Below are 17,359 nucleotides of genomic sequence, written 5' to 3'. Positions count from 1 at the left end.
ACTGTGCAATAACCCTGAACCTACCTTTAACCCATGTAGTTACCTTATATTAACCACTATTTTCTTAGGTAAGTACACTGTATGTACACATACTGTAAAATAAAGTGCAATAGCTATATACAGTATAATACATTTAACTTTTTTTAGGAATCTGCGCTAATACTCTGAATGATCGGTCATAATTATCCGTGACGTGACTTTTTGCTGAATTTGAAACTCAATGACAACTCTATGAAAATGAGTGAAAACAGGGACCTCATTTTAAATTGAATAATTATGAAAATTTTCAGCTGGATTAGTATTATTATGCTAATCTGAATGCAGCGCAAAAAGACAGCCTTTGCGTTGATCAGTGAGTCTTGGGCAAGGACTGCCATACAATCAGAAAACACCAAGATGTTCTTAAGTAAATATTTGAGAACTTCTTACGCATTTTTCTTACAAACCTGTAAAAAAAGTGATGTCATTGCCCTAAATCAATTTTAGAATGAATCTTTATAACCACACACAGGGTGTTTGTACAGCTTCGCCTCGATGCTACCATATAATGGCGCCATTAACATTTTAAATATGGCACTGGCCTGTAACCAGCAAAGCACTGTTCACATACTGACCCTCGCAACTCCGTTTGTCCGCTGCCAGTTCGTAACCAGGGTCACAGGCACACTTGTAACTGCCGAGCGTGTTGACACAGCGTTGCTCACAGCGACCGTTGTCGGGTCTGGAACACTCGTCCATTTCTGCAGCAAGAAAAGCAGCAGAACTTAATGAGTTACTGTATCTTAAAGGAGTGATGCTAACATCTGAGGAGATATTCAATGCTAATATTGTAGCATTAGCATTATTATGATTAAGTCAAAACTGGAAACGGATAATAGCAGGCCAGGGCTTCTTTTTTTTCTTTTTGCATCATATTGGTGATTGGCCAAAAGTTGTATGTGCATTACTGAATTTCACTGAAAATAAATAAAGATTAAATACTAGCTAGAATGTAAAGTTTCAAGCTATAAATTGAAGTAAAATTCCGAGCTTTAAAGCCAGTCATCAAAGCTCAGAAATTTCCATCAATAGAGAACAACAAACGTCAAACCTCACCTTTGAAGAAATTAGCAGCAAATCCAGCCTTGTTGACAGAACCGTCAGACACAAATTTCATCCAGAGCTGGTTGGAACTGGATTTAATATCATCAGGTTTGTCATAACCACAGAATCTGCCCAACAGCGGGCTGCTTTCTGAGTTCCCATCTCGAACCTCCAGGTAGTCGTACGCGCAGTTATCATGCCTCTCAATCTTGGATTGGAAAGACAAAAGATAATGGAGAAAAGGGAATGGAAAAACTAAATTTAAACCTGAAAGACCTAACATGTATTTCTTTTCTTTCAAAGCAAGACGTGCCATTTACATTTGATGGCAACCAGCTGCAACTGTAACCAACCTTTTCATCAAAGTCAAGAATATCTTAAGAAAAGAATGAAGCAGAAACAAAATTGAATGTTTTTCCCGTTTTCATTTAAATGGACAGATCTACAACATCACTGTTTCTATTTCAAAGATCATGGGGAGTTTGAGTTTATTTACACCAGCTGGTTAGAGACAATCGAAACTAAACTCAGAACCATGACATGACATATCAGAATCAGCAAGACAAATGACACTAAATTAAAAATAATTTAAAAGCACCTAGCAAGTAGCAACTACATTCAGTTTAAAAACAAATAAAAAAAATGGTATGATGATGTGATGGACTTCCCATTAAAGTCAATGGGTCTCATTAACTAATAATTGCGTGGATTATGCCGTAATTGTACGCACAGGAGATCTTCTCACGAAAAATCTCAGCCTAATTCACAACACGCTTATACGCACATGAATTTGTTCTTAACATTGTTCTGATATTAGTGAATTAGTAATAATGAATGAGTGGCCGCGAGCACAAGGTTAGTCATTAGCATAAAACACGCCCAAAAAAGGGCTTTGCGCAAACGCTTTCCTTACAGCCTTTCGTCATTCTTTCGTATATCTGCGTTATACAGTGTCATTGTCTCATTTCATCAGAACTACAACTTCATTTTCTACTATAAAGCAGTTCTCCAGTGTGTTTTCACGGATGTCTGACCGCGACCGACTGATCAGGCCAAATGAACCAGAAAAGAGAAAAGATTTTCACGTGAAGAAAGGCGGAGCCTCAGCGCACACTTAACTATTACGTAATCGCCACGGACCAACGGTAGTACAAAGGTGTTTACCAGCTGGAGCGAACTTTTCCAAAAAGTTTGCTTTAGCAAGCTGTTTCGAATTCCTAAAACGAAGTTCGTTTCGGACGGATTTTATTCGAATTGACGTCACATAAGTTAGTTCTTCGCTTTCGCTTGAAGTATATCAGGGCCTATATTTAATTATTAATTATTGAGTCGCAACCCTATTTTTTCCAATCCTATTATGTTTATTTCTTGTTTAGGACACAATCTAACATTAAAACATGGTAAACTAGGGCTGTCAATAGATTGCAATTTTTAAATCATAATTAACCACAATTTTTTGTGCGATTGATCGCGATTAACAGAATATGACAGAGTTCGGATTTAAGGGTTAGAATAGAAATGTCCACCCCCCAAAGTTACAGGTGCTTGCGCCATTGTAGATGCTCAGTTTGATAAACTCCCGACTTCTAAGATCATCTAAACTGCGTGATGTAAATTACACTAATGACGCAATATCACGTGCTTCAGAGATTTATTTTATTTATTTTATTTGATTGCGTTAAGGATTTTACATTAACGTGTTGACAGCCCTAGTATAAACAAATAATTACAAGCTTATTATGCAATAATAAGAACTTTTTTTCCAATCATACCTCAAAAGACTGGAAGGTAAGGCCTACGTGGTATCCCTGAGACACAGTGACTTTCCACACACACACTTTGTTAGGTCTGTAGTCATCTGGGTAGTTCGGGGACTGAATTTGACCATTGTCTTTCTTCACCTCCCCACCGCAAATAGCTGCAAGATAAAAGACAACAGTGTTCACTTCATTGTTAACAATCACCATCATCATTTCTTTTTTTTGTAATATAGACCTATAAGTACCAGAGGGACGGTGAGCCTGCAAACATGACAGTAAAGCAAGAAAGTCCCTTCTTTCACAACAAAAACTACAGGAAAACGATATTGTTAGGCATTTTCCTACTGCTGGGTACACACCAAAAGATTTTTTACATCTTATAAGATTTTCAAAATGTGATAGACCACAAACATGAGGACAAAAAATCCTAGATTTAACCGTTTTGCTCCTACAGTGTGTGTGCCATGATGTGACAAAGACAGCACACCACACACGAACAGATTTTCAACCAGAGTCTCGACTGTGAACACAGGAAATCTTGCAAAATCTCGGGAGACTTCAGAATAAGCATGGCGGACGATATGCAGGAAGAAATTGCGATGATAGTGTTGGAATGATTTTCAAAGAAAATTCACGGAAAAAAAAAGAAAAGTTTTTTTTTTCCATCCCTCCATCTCTGCTGTCCACATCAATTTCACTTTGTGCTGCGCCATGACTGCGTTTGTTATACTTCCGTCCTCCATCATCTCGCTTTCTGACTGGATATTGTTTCGTTTCACGTGATAATCTCCAGAGCGTGCGCACGTTTGTCCTCGGGGTTCCCCCCACACATCAGGATTTTGGATACGCGATCGGGGCAGCTTCGACGTTCTTCCGAGCCGGTTCAGACACTCTTAACACACCTCAAACCAAGGGAAAATCTGATAAAATAATCTGTAAAATCATTAAGATAATCGGGACATAGCTAGGATTGTCGGAAGGGGGGAAATCTGCCCAAAATCAGCTCGATTATCTTTTGTGTGTACCCAGCATAATGGAAACTCTCAGTATATCAGTTACGGATGGATTTAGGTCTGTGGGGCAAACTCTTATTATAAATGAATTTGACAATGTTTTCTGTTGACAGGTTATTCTGAGCACTCTGGACTCGCCCTAGTCAGTGACCATGAAATTGCAGCCTTGAGCTAATTTTGCCCAAAACTCTTTTGATTTTAGAAAAATGTATGAGAAACGCAAGGCTACTGCCACAGCAAATTATTAAATATATGAATGTTTACATGAAAATGTCAATAGTATGAGCTCAAGGCACAATTTTTGACATGTCATGTCTTAATACACATTATAAAGTGTGTACTTTGGCATCACCAGGAATGTTTTTTCAATTGGAATGGTGGCACTTAAGCTGTACTATAAACAAGTACAATAGTTTCTCTTTATAATTTATTCTATGCACAATAGTACATATTTTAGACTATTTAATAGTTGTTGATTTGGTTGATTGCTGGTACCTTCATAAACCACAGAGAAGCCCTTTCCCACCCAGTTGCTGCTACTGCGAAACTCAATCCACAGGCGACTGTCTGTAGAGACGATCGGCTCGGGTAATTTATCCCCACAAAATCGACCTGCATACAGAGGTACAAGCAAATTATTCAACTTTAATGATCAAGCTTCACTATTACTTGTTTCATATTCCTCTTCTGAAATGTCAGTGGTTCATCTCAAACCTTTCAATGGTGCTTTCCTCCAATATCCATCTCTGATTTCCACATGATCATACCAGCATAAATGGCTCCGGTATAAATCCATAGATGTAAAGTTCAGAATGATCTTGGGAAATAAAACAAAAATGGTCAATTGTTACTAGAGCAAGATTAAATCTGTACAAGTGTAACGATTACAAGCAATTTGTGGAATTAGAAGCAAGGAGGCTGATCGTCTATTACTAGGCTTCGTAATTCTGAAATGTACCTCATTTTAATTGTTAAGTCAAACTGTGTGGAGGTAGTTAAGTCAGATTCATAAAGAAGTCATTCTTTTGATCTGGTTCTTTTTAATGATTCAATCGAAGCATTCTGTAGAGTGTAAATTACTCTACTCTGAGCAAGACATTTGTTTTGGAGTAATACTACATGGTGAGAAATGTAAATAACCATACTTGACAGAATATTTTCTTTAGTCGGGCCTCTTAAAATTCTTTTAAATTCCCTCTGTGGTGAAAATCAAGTTTTTAATGTTGTTTATATGTCTATGTGCAAATTCATAAGTCAACACCATTGATGAGTATTTTCTCCTTAAAACTATTTTGTTTCTGACGTCACAAACTACCTTGTAACCAATCAGGTCAACATGTGATTGTCAACGAGTGGATCTCTGAGCTGGAGTGAGTGAGTGGAGGCGGGGCTAATTTGCATATTCATAGAACCGCGTATACTAAATGAGGCAAGGGTGTAGAGTTACATTCAAGCTATTTTAAATGTCATTTTGGTGATCAAAGATGAGTTTTAAGGGATACAATTATTGACTACAAGGGGACTTTAAATAAAAAACTGTTAAATGTGATAATGTATGTGAAAAGTAGTTGAAAATGGTGTGTGAAGAAGTTACGAATCAGTGAATCAGTTTTTTGAACTCGCTCATTGAAAAGAACGGTTCGAACAAACAGAGTAACCAAAATGATCTTGACTTCCCAACTCTATGTGGGACCAATATCATTGTTTATTCCATAAACAATCCTAATGCCTAAAAACATTTCTCACAACAACTAATCATCAGCGAATCATCAGAGCTTCTGGTGTCTTCACCTTTTCTCCTGGTGTGACAGAAATTCTCCATATGCAGTGCATATATGCTGAATAACCATTCGGAAAACCAGGAGAAGAGAAGTTCCCACTACTCTCCTGCAAACTGTCTCCACATCCTAAGAAAGAAAAAGAGAGAGAGAGAAAGAAAGAAATGTCATTAGCTGTCAATGTTCAAAAGGAGTCGAACAGTTCAATACACAAAAACAAGATTATTTGATTAGTTACACAACGGCCCACAAAGACAGTACGCTCCTTGTATATAAAACATTGTTGTGCGTCACAGAACACAACAAAGACAAAAGACCACGAAAAAGTCTGGATTGTCTTTCACAGTGTGCGCCTTGAGCACTTACATGTTATGAAGCACATCTGCTTGTAATATTACAGAGAGCAAGAGAAGGAAACAAAAGTGGTGCAAAATTCGAATTAAAAGATTTTCACTTATACGGTGATGTGTGCAATTAAAATGAAACCACGGACAGCGTACTTTATTAAATGTGTAATTAAACGCTCACTGTGGAAATACACATGGCAAACCAGCATTGCTTCATTAAATGTTAAAATAACAGCAGTTTCATGATATATTCATATAACTAAACATGTGCAATGGATAATGTACAGTCTGCTTTTGCTGGGGTCCTGATTACCCTTTCAAGTCATTATTGTGCAATAATGAGCAGCCTATGGTTACATTATCCTGCTTATTACATGACTATTACATGAATACTTACACCCCCAAAAATTGTTTAGTGGTTTACACTCCTTATATTATCCACACGTGCTCTGCACGTCAGTCATGTAAAACTAGAGTAGCAAGAGCAGAGATTGTTCAGGCCAAATGTGGAGTTTCTTCAATGTTTAGAACCATTACCGAACGGTCTGGAAAGCCACAGCAAGTGACAGACACAGGCAAGGAATGCTGTGCAAGATATCTGCAACACTTACACCTTGTTTTCCCAGAATGTGATACAGCCACATCATCCAGCTGTATGGATAGGTCATGTAACACAGGCTCCTCCACAACAGGCCTGTCAGAACTTTAAAAACTGAGAGCCATATTTGTAAAATGAGCAACAGTCCCAGATGAGAATATTTATGGGTTGTTGTTGTTTTTTTTCCACTAAAGCAATGCTAAAGACAAATCTCAATATAAAACCTAAACAAAATGCCCATTACAGCCCTACAACGTGTTTGACAGGGTGTCAATTAGGGCTGGGCAAAAAATCGATTTAATCGATTTATCGATTTTGTAGTGTAAAACGATTTTTATTTTGCAAACTCGAGTTTTTTTGCCACAATAGTTTTTTCGGACTTTTCCGCGTTTCGTCCTTGTGCGTTACCATAGCGCGATATGAGCCAGCCGGCCCCCGCCCCGCGTAACCATAGATACTAAAAGAAGCGCGTAACACAATCAAAACAACATGGCACCTGAGGAATAAATATCGCGAAGAATGGGAGAAGTGCAGCCGGCTCCGTAGCGAAAACGGCTCCTCTAACACACCTGCTAAAAGCAAATTACACTTCCTGAGAGCTTTACAAACTGTGTGCCTTATAAGAACGGAGCGCGATGGAAAGCGATTACAGAGGCGATCACGTTTTATATTGCCACAGACATGCTGCCAATTTATTCTGTCGAAAAGCGAGGTGTTTTGTTGTTATAGATAAAAGTTTACATTTGTTCACTCTTTGAGCAGGCTATGTCTGCCACATGCATGTTTCATTTTTTATATTCACAGTTCACACTATACTGAGAAGAGTTTATTTTTTTAATTGTAATGTTATATGTTACAAAATTTGTAATTATCTGATTTCTTGAACAGAAAATTTAAGCTACTGTGAAGTTGTTGCACTTTTGCTTAAACCTGGGTTAAAGCCACTGATCTATATAATGTCATTCTATATAGATCAGTGGTTAAAGCTTGAAATTGTTGAATGACAGAGCCTCATTTACTTTTTGTTTTGGGATTCTACGCATTTTAACTCTTGAGGACAGTCATAGCAATAAAGTTGCACTTTTCACACAATATCTGATGTCTGCAGTCATTTTTTAAGTTTATTGGAAAAAAAAAATCGAAAATCGAATCGAAACTCGAATTTTTCTTTAAAAATCGAAGATTTTTTTTTTAGGCAAAATCGCCCAGCCCTAGTGTCAATTATTATTAGCAAGAATTTTTCAAAATCAAATTTAAGACTTTTTAAAATACCTTTAAGATTAATACTGTATATCCAAATCAACTGTATTTCAAACAACTCAAACAAAATTAATCATATTATAGATTTTGTACTATATTAAACAGGCTGCAGCACACATTTAGTGAGGACTTGCTATCAGCAAACAGAGTAACTAAGTTTTAAAGACAAGTTGTATATGCATATATAACGTATGTATTGAAATTGGTGTGTGCATCAATACATTTGTATTAGGGGTTGACTGATATTGTATTTTTCTGATACAAAAAAAAGCTGAGACATTGTTTCATATCAAAAGTAACCTGCTCTGTCCTGTCTGTCGGCGATGTGTGGCGTGAGAGCGTGTCGGACGTAGCAACAGTAACTAAAGGGGGCGGGTCTTTGCGAACGGTCAATTAGTAGCTAGTAATTAATTACTTTTTTAGAGTAACTTACTCTTGCCATTACAAGCAAAATCTATTTATTTAAATTATTAAATAAAGAGATCCAACAAATGTTAACATTGAACTAAATGCCAAATACAGTTTATTATAACCAAAATATCTATGAAAACACTTTTAAAAAGCTTTTAACAGGAAACTTATTTTGAAATGTCTATGCTTTACTTACAGCTGCTCATTCAAAAAGACGAGGGAGATAAAATACGCAACAAATTGTAACATAAACACCATAAAGTTAACACTGTCAATTCATTAACAGCAATCACTTGGCATAAATGTGAGGCATTCATTGCTTGAGAACTGGTCTGAAACTACAAGCCTGTAGAACAGTTCTGCGTTTTAGTTTATTTTTTACTTTGAACATGCTTTATTACACTTTTAAAATGTATTTAATTAAATAAATATTGAATTAAATCATAGCCTTTTGAATTTTAATCATCACATTTTGCCGTGTCATGATTCCTGTTATTTATTTATTAACATTTTTATTTCATTGATTTACTTTTTAATGACCCTTAATGTAATAAAACTGAATAAAAAAAAAAAATTGAGACAATTAATAGACCCTGGTCTGCATTGAGGATACACTAGTTGCCTCTCTGGTAGTGTGTGTTTGGACATCTCTGCAAAGTTTACATGAAAAATGTCCTTTACTGCATTTATTTGCTGTATCCTACAAAGCAACTGTTCTCTTCTCTGTTTTATCAGGGAAAGAAGACAAATTACAAACTTCCTGTGCTCGACCAGTGTTTACTCGGCCTTTCTGAGCCTGAGAGTAACGGAGACTGTCGCCAAGATACCGTACCACATCAATTGTGGAGTTATTTCCAGATTACATAAACTTAGTGTCCCACCCTTATACTATGAAATAGGGGCAAATGTGACTGAATGATCTTAAAATGTGTTTTTCATGAGTATTTTTGTCTTGTTTTCCATCTAAATGATCTAAATATTCTTTAAAAAAGGCCAATTTACTTGAAATATTTCCTTGAAAATGTATTTGTTAAACATAAACATCGCTAAACATTGTAATATTTATGCTTTAACAAAACTACTTGCCATTGGGGGTAATAAGGAACAAAAAGTAATTAAAGATAAATTCTCTGAAAACAATATGTGTGTGTGTGTGTGTGTGTGTGTGTGTGTGGGGTGTGTGTGTGTGTGTGTGTGTGTGTGTGTGTGTGTGTGTGTGTGTGTGTGTGTGTGTGTATGTGTATATATATATGTTTTACTATTTATTTAGTTTTTAGGATGTTTAGATACTTTAAATGGCAAAAATACTGATTATATATATATATATATATATATATATATATATATATATATATATATATATTATTTGCATGACAATGCTGCCCAGACCTGAATACTTGTGAAGTTCGCAGTCAGAGATGTTTTCATGATGTGCTTAAAGTTTCCAATGACCCAGATTTTCTATCTCCACCATATTTTATTCTTGTTGAGTCAGACAGGAGCTTCACCTTCAAGGATCTGCCAGATTACCCTTCTGTAATTCTGTACAATTTTTATATTTACATATCTGTCATTTTCTTACTTGGACACTTGTAAAGTTTGCGTGCCTGTGCGATGTCTCCTTTGCTCAATCTGGTCCTCTGACCGATGGGCGGCCGAACTCCGTTCACATCATATCGTGGAAGAATGGTGTCCAAAAATATCCCTCTGTCAGCAAAACAAAAAAGGCATCACTTTAATCAGAATGAACAAATCCTTCTTGTTATTTTAATCCTCTTGTCTCTTATTCATTCACTATCTCTTGTTTCCAGGAATGTCTAACAATCCTCTCCACACCCACACCCACACACAGAATCACGTGTACTTGTATAAACACAAACGTTATCTCACAATTTAAGATGGCAGGTTTAAGCAGATGTACAGAACTCAACAGGCTGTATAATCATTTGTGGAGCAGACAACAATCCAAAGGGAATTCAAGCCAAGCTGCGTTATCCGTGGAAGCAGTCATGGAAGTTGCGGCCTGTGGCTCGCCTGCTCTTCAGTTATTGTGTTAAGTGTAACACTATGTACAATGTTGATTGTACTTAGAGAGCTTTGCCTTGGTTTGAAAAACATTTCACATCTTTGACTCCCATTTGGTTATCGGTATTACGGTAGTATTGCAATGTCCAAGCCTCAAAATACCGGAGGTACCCATATTTTTCAAAAGATAGTACCATGATTTCACATGCAGTACTCGCTCAGTATTTGCATGTATTATTCGAGTCCAGTGCAGCAAGCACAGTTATTTGACAGCATCTTATAAAGCGAATACGCAGACATTTGTCTGACGCATCTGTACATAACAATTATAATGCATCTGCCAACAATTAAAAATAGCGGATATGAAATATAACAACATGAAAGTGAACTGCACAAGCACCTCCGAAGATGAGTTTGGTGGACTTCAGAAAGGTTTGAGATTGTTTATAATGCTCATATTCGTTATTGAAGACATAAAATAGTGATGCACCGACAAATATTTTTCACTGAAATGCCAAAACCGCCAAAAGTTCTCGTTCAGCCAAAAACCAAAACTGAAAATGAAGTAATTACATTTGGTTAATTGAACTTAAAATCCAGTCGAAGTAAAGTTCTAAAGTGACGACGAGCCGCCTCTAAATATTTCAACCGAACAAATTTAACATATTGCGACTCTAGCATCCTTTTTTGGTCATAGTGAAGTGCGTCATGTTTATCCACATTATGTTTATCCACATTATGTGCACGAAATAGATATTCGACAAATATTTTCAGTTCCTGAAATTTCGGTGCATCACTAGTTCAAAAATCCAGTTTTGGCTTTACAGATTCTCCATTCAATTTTCTGTGAAAGTGAATAAAAAAAAGATCTTATATATTTTTTTGTATATTAATGTTCCAAAATTTACTGTAATTTTGTGTAAACTGAAAATAATTATTAGAATATAACAGTCCCTGAAATAATGACACATCAACACAAAAATAGAGTTACCGCTATACTACTTACATTGGTGATTCTTCTGAAGCTGGTATTGTACCATGAGACAAAAAGGGTATTGTGACAATGATAGTTTACACTGGTTACTAACATTTGTCTCAAGTGATTCAATCACAAATGATCAGACAAGACAGATCGCTGTTTGTTAAAGGAATAGTTCACTTCAAAATGAAAATTCTGTCATCATTTACTCACCATCAAGTTGTTCCAAACCTGTATGAGTTTCTTTCTTCTGTTGAACACAAAATAATTTATTTTGAAGAATGTCGATAACCAGACAGTTGATGGACCCCATTGACTTCCATAGTTGGAAAAAAGGATACTATGGAAGTCAATGGCTAAGAAAGAAAGAAACTCATACAGGTTTGAAACAACTTGAGGGTGGGTAAATGATGACAGAATTTTCATTTTTAAGTGAACTATTCCTTAAATATGTATCAAATGAGTCTGTGACCGCAAATGTTTTAGGCATATGTTTAGGCTTTTCCAACAGTTTCTCAAATAACCTAGCTTGTTACACATCAGGACGCATTGTGAACTGTCTGGACCACCTCTGTATGTGGTTTGAGGGAACAGATCGCAAACTTCTCCAACCCAGCAAAATTACAACTGTGTTAACATCCAACCAATCAACAGTAGTCTGGATCATGGTGACTTAAAAACATCATAAAAACCTCAATGGTCTGATGACTCTCACTGATACAAAAACAATGACCTCTCCTGGGACATTCACTAAATCCGGTCGGTCTCATAGGCCTGACACAGTGGCTGGCGAAACATGATCTGAATCCACGTTCTATTTGGCTATAACCTCCTGTATGATGTCACTGGACTCTTGATTGGTCACTTCAGGGTTGAGGCTTCCTGAGAAGCCGTGACAGCATGAGAATATGTTGGAAATAAGCTATAAACAAAAGAAAAGTTTAGTAAATATGGATAAAATATGGAGAAGTCACGTTCTCCAGTCCTACTGTAACTCAGGCTGAAAAAAACGTTTGCTCAGTTCAACAGAGAGTGATTCAGTATCAAAAACCTGTCTCTTTTCTCGCACTTCTTTTCGTACTTTGACACTCTTTGCTAGTTTATCGTCTAGCTTTTCACTCTGCGGTGGCTAGTGAGGGTCTGCTCATTTGTTTGTTCCCATGGGAACCTTCCAGTCAACAGCAGGCATGTTCAAATAGGGAAGGATGGATTTCCAGAGCTCAACTACAAGCTTTATATTAAAGGAACCAGCAGAGAAATGCAACCCACATTTCAAGTAAATAAACAGTTTAGTGATATAAATATGTAGGCTACTTTCTTCAGATTCAAGTCAAACACATCAAAGTTTTTTTTTTACAGCTACAAGAAACAGACTAATTTGAATCAAAACATAAAAAATTCCATATATGTGAATCCCATGAAAGCTTTTAAGATGAATTCCAGGTCATATTGAATGATAAAATGGTAGATTTTTTTTTTCCTACCATACATTTATCTTACATTTTAATGTACAGAATATATACATTATACAGTATACATTACACATATATATAATTATCATCACTGAAATGCAAAAAAAATTACATTATTTAATATTTAATGAAATATGTATTATATTAATACAATATTAAAATATATCATTTTTCTGCTCATTGAAATTAAAAATAACTGTTTTACAGTATTTATATAACAGTAATAAGACTAAGTAACGAGACTCAATTTTTTACAATTATGAGATTATTACAATAATGGAATTACAAAAAACGTAAAAAGAATTGCGTTACAGTGAAAATTTGTGAGGAAGTGTAATTTTCAATTGTCGCTTCATTTTTATTTATGTAAAATAATGTTTGTCTCTTTTGATTTTGGGGTCAAATGTGACCTGGCTGTTTTTGTAAGCTTCAGCCTTGTTGTCGGTCTGTGAGTATAGAGTGGAACAGTAGATGTGTGGGTGAGTGCTAGCGCTCGGCTGGTGTCATCTCACACTGAAGACATACTGCAAGCTCTTTATTTGCTTTTGGCTCAACTTGCCGGTACCAGTTTCAAGAAGAAAAACTTCCCTGAGTAGGGTGGGTGGAACGGGGGCCAGGAGACAAAGAAGGAGGTCGGAAAACATGCCCCAGACAAAAAGCTAGGAGGGCTCACCCGCTTCTCGGGGAGAAACGTTTCAAAGAAAAAAAACCTGAGGGAAGGCCATGAAATCCTCCCGATACAAGTGCAATCAAAGAACCTGTCTTCCCACGGAGATTTACAGTACGAGTACTCTGCAAACACAGCAGGGATGATGGGAAAAAAAGACAACAGGACAGTGGACAAACAGAGCAGCCAGTCAGAACGCAGGGACTGTTAGCTTCTCTCAAGTTGCTGTGAAGTTTCTGATGTCGTTCTCGCAAAGTCAAGATTCTTAAATAGAACGATAAATCCATGTAAGTTACCCTTTAATTTCTGGTATAACGGACAGAAAATGGAGGTACAGGAGAGGAGGAATATATGATAAACTCATGAGTAAAATACAACCCAGATGCCTCATGTACACCAAATCTAGTAATCATTTAATAATTATGGGAAGAAGCCACAAGTTCACCATGTAGTCTATATCTGCTCTGTGCTATTCTTAACTCTTGGATTGAGTTTTCCAGCACACTCCCAGAAAATGGTTTAAGAAACTAGTCCTTGTAGCAGGGTTGCCAGGTTTGCGGAACAAAACCAGCCCAATTGCTATACAAAAAACGCCCAATCATGGCCCAAACTAGCCCATCCAGGGGAGATCCTCTTCTGGGCAGAGCGGGTTCGCTTCATCCCGCGGACTAAAAAATACAATCCGAGCCGACAGTGTAAAAGTAGCCCAATTCCGCAGGAAATTTGCAAGATTTTCAAAATCGTCCGATCGCTGTTCTTCTCACACTAGACACTTCATGACTGGTGTACCATTAGTTGTTGTTGTGTGTACATTACACAACGGATCGGCGACAGTGGATCACACATTACACAGCGTTTTAATAGGAATAACCGTTGACAACTCTGCATGGTCTACAAACTAGGTTTCACAACCAAACACATGTGAGTGATACATGAAATCACTCGTGAGACAAGGGTTCTTGCATAATACTAAAATCATAACCTGCAAGATGCTTGCGATCCAAGTTGTCTGTGCACTGATTTGCAGCGAAAAAGAAAAAAAGAAGAATATGAAGGAGAGAATGGTTGCTTGCAGAAGCCATGTTTGCTGATGTTTGGTTACAGATTGTTGACTCCTCCCCCTGAACTTTCCCTTGCCCTGCATGTTGCTCTCTCATTGACTGACAGCTGTCTCCGCTGATGTAATATTCAGTCAAAACACATTTCACACTCCTGGACTCTTGACAGGTCCAGATATGTAGCATGCTAAATATCTTACGGGCATCAACAACACATCTGCGCTTCTCTCAGATAACGTCTTTGATCATTTACACAACTGGATTGTAAGTCATGTAAACAAGCACCAATTTGCCTCAGATTTCATGCATTTGTGGGCGATTTCCACAAAACTGTCGGCGAGTAAAAATCGGGGCTAAAATCTTGATGTGTATCTAAAATAAGGCAAATGAGGTTACTAAAAACTGTTATTTCACATTCCCTGTCTTTACTCTGAAACGGCTTAAACAGAAGGGGTTTTCCCAAGAACATAAGAACAGATTTCCACGTCAAAGAAGACAAAGCCTCAGAGCCACACCTACTTATTATGTCACCAACACATAATCGTTACAAATAGGTGCAGTAAGCGATTTCTGAAAAATGCTGTTGAAAGTGGGTAGGACTGAACTTCACAAAAAACTTGTAGCCAATCAGAAGTAGGGGGCATATATACTCATGATGGAGGAGGAGAGAGTGAGCCAATCAGCAGCAGGGGGCGTGTCACCCATGATGGGGGAGGAGAGAGTGAGCCAATCAGCAGTAGGGGGCATATACACTCATGATGGGGGAGGAGAGAGTGAACCAATCAGCAGTAAGGGGCGTGTCCACCCATGATGGGAGAGGAGAGTGTGAGCCAGTCAGCAGTAAGGGGCGTGTCCACCCATGATGGGGGAGGAAAGAGTGAGCCAATCAGCAGTAAGGGGCATGTCCACCCATGATGGGGGAGGAGAGAGAGTGAGCAAGAGGGAGATTTGAAGACTGTAGAAAGAGAGATGGCTGAGAGACATTACAAAAAAGAAATGGTCAGAGGAATATCATTGGAAAAAGAAGGGTTGTGATCAGGCAAGAGGTAGGACCCGTGTTAATATTAGAAAATCTTTCCAGTTCTGGAGAGACCGAAGCGGGAAGGCCTGAAAATGGACCCAGATGTTGCCTTGTTTCTGCTCCATACGGGAGTTACATTGATTTTGAGTGTGTGCTGCTGGCGACTGACAACCAACTCTTGCTTTTATATACTTGCTTTTATTTACTTTTTTATATGTTCATTTTTTGTTCTTCTTTGTTTGTTCATCAGCTTCGTATTATTTTTGCAAAGCTTTATTTTGCTTTGTTATGATAAAGAGAAATCTACTCTTGGATTGTGTGCTTGTGCATTTAGGGGGCGGAGCAATTGGTGTGTTTGTTTGGGTTGATTTCAAATATCAACAGAGTTCAACTGATTCTCAGAAATAGCTTACTTTTTGATTATGCAAAACAGGACTGATCGAGTGTGTCTATCAAATAACATTATCCGCTAAATTCCCCCTGGGATCAATGTCTCTCCCTCTCTTTCTCTCCATTAGTTTATGTTAAACTAAATGAGAGTTGTACATTTGACAACAGACTCATTTACCGGTAATTAAGAAAGGAAGGCAATGCAAAAAGCCAAACAACGTCTAGTTACATGAAGCTGCACAAATATGCTCTTTAATGTATCATTGTAGTTCTTTTTGAAGCAATACTTCAACAAAAACATCAACAACAACAACTTTCCACTTGTTTTTAATAAATAATATGTTAATATAAAGTCAATTTCATATTCCCAATAACTCTTAGACTATGTAAACATCATATGGGACTGGAACATGAACTTACATTGGACTGGAACCTGTAATCCTACAAGAATTAACAGAATTGTAAATTGTTCAAAAAAGTGATACAGAGAGGGAGTAAAAGGGGGAAAACGAGAACAAAAGAAGAGGAAACAGATGGTTCTCATATAGAGAATGTGTAGACTTGCGTTTGCGTGTGCCTCGACTCATGTTACCCATACTCTGGGGGAATGTTGGCTGTAGGCTGTCAAAACTAGTCAGAAAAAAACTTTTGATAAACACATGAAATGGGAATAACATTCCTCAATCCCACTAGCCGAGCCTTTAGAGAATAATACGAGGCATCTCAATCTACAGCTCACATTTCTTTTCCTTCTACTGTATATAAAAAATGTTCCTTCAAGAGAAGATAGGCTGAATCCCAAAATACTTGGGATGATTAGAGTGTATTAAATTATAGTACTTAAAAAAAAAAAAAAAAAAAAAAAAAGGTAAAAAGTTTTTACTAGATGTAAATGTGAAATATGTCTCTTCTGCAACCCAAGGCTGAAATTATTTATCAAAAATATTGTAAAAACAGTAATATTGTGAAATATTATTTCAATTTAAAAGAACTTTTTTCTATTTGAGTATTGTGATAAAAATAAATATAAATGTAATTTATTCCTGTGATCAAAGCTGAATTTTCAGCATCATTACTCCAGTCTTCAGTGTCACATGATCCTTCAGAAATCAGTCTAATATTATATAATTTGCTGCTCAAGAAACATTTCTGATTATTATCAATGTTGAAAACAGTTGTACTGCTTGGAAACCATGATATAAAACTTGTAACATGCTGTTACTTTTGACCACTTTAATTAATCTTTGCTGAATAAAAGTATTAATATCTTAAAAAAAGACTTTCTGATCCCAAACTTTTGAGCAGTAATGTATATAGTACATATGAGTTACAATCATTTACAGCATGAGGGCTTTGTGGTATCATACAATTTTTATAACATGCTAATATATCTTACAAGTATGTACACTCTCAACACTAGTGAAGTACATTTGCACACTGAAAATCAGCCACACTTAAAGGGTTACTTTACCGCTGACAAAATGGGCTTTCAATAAA

The 17,359-nt window shown here is 36.9% G+C and overlaps 1 protein-coding gene across 1 annotated transcript in view; it reads right to left on the bottom strand.

Annotated features, from left to right (window-relative positions):
• The window catches only part of bmp1a (bone morphogenetic protein 1a), an 86,860-nt gene that overhangs the window by 21,970 nt on the left and 47,531 nt on the right, over positions 1-17,359 (bottom strand). Inside the window, exons 7-13 of the mRNA XM_081349668.1 lie at positions 9,833-9,957; positions 5,648-5,763; positions 4,571-4,673; positions 4,352-4,468; positions 2,856-3,001; positions 1,096-1,291; positions 615-740 (exon numbers count right to left, since the gene is read on the bottom strand). Of these exons, the coding sequence (XP_081205794.1) occupies positions 615-740; positions 1,096-1,291; positions 2,856-3,001; positions 4,352-4,468; positions 4,571-4,673; positions 5,648-5,763; positions 9,833-9,957 (929 nt within the window). The remainder of the gene's footprint in view (positions 1-614; positions 741-1,095; positions 1,292-2,855; positions 3,002-4,351; positions 4,469-4,570; positions 4,674-5,647; positions 5,764-9,832; positions 9,958-17,359) is intronic.

The sequence above is a fragment of the Scardinius erythrophthalmus genome (genome assembly GCF_964197995.2).
Source record: "Scardinius erythrophthalmus genome assembly, chromosome: 20".
Taxonomy (NCBI): domain Eukaryota; kingdom Metazoa; phylum Chordata; class Actinopteri; order Cypriniformes; family Leuciscidae; genus Scardinius; species Scardinius erythrophthalmus.
This window is presented reverse-complemented; position numbering and strand designations above follow the sequence as displayed.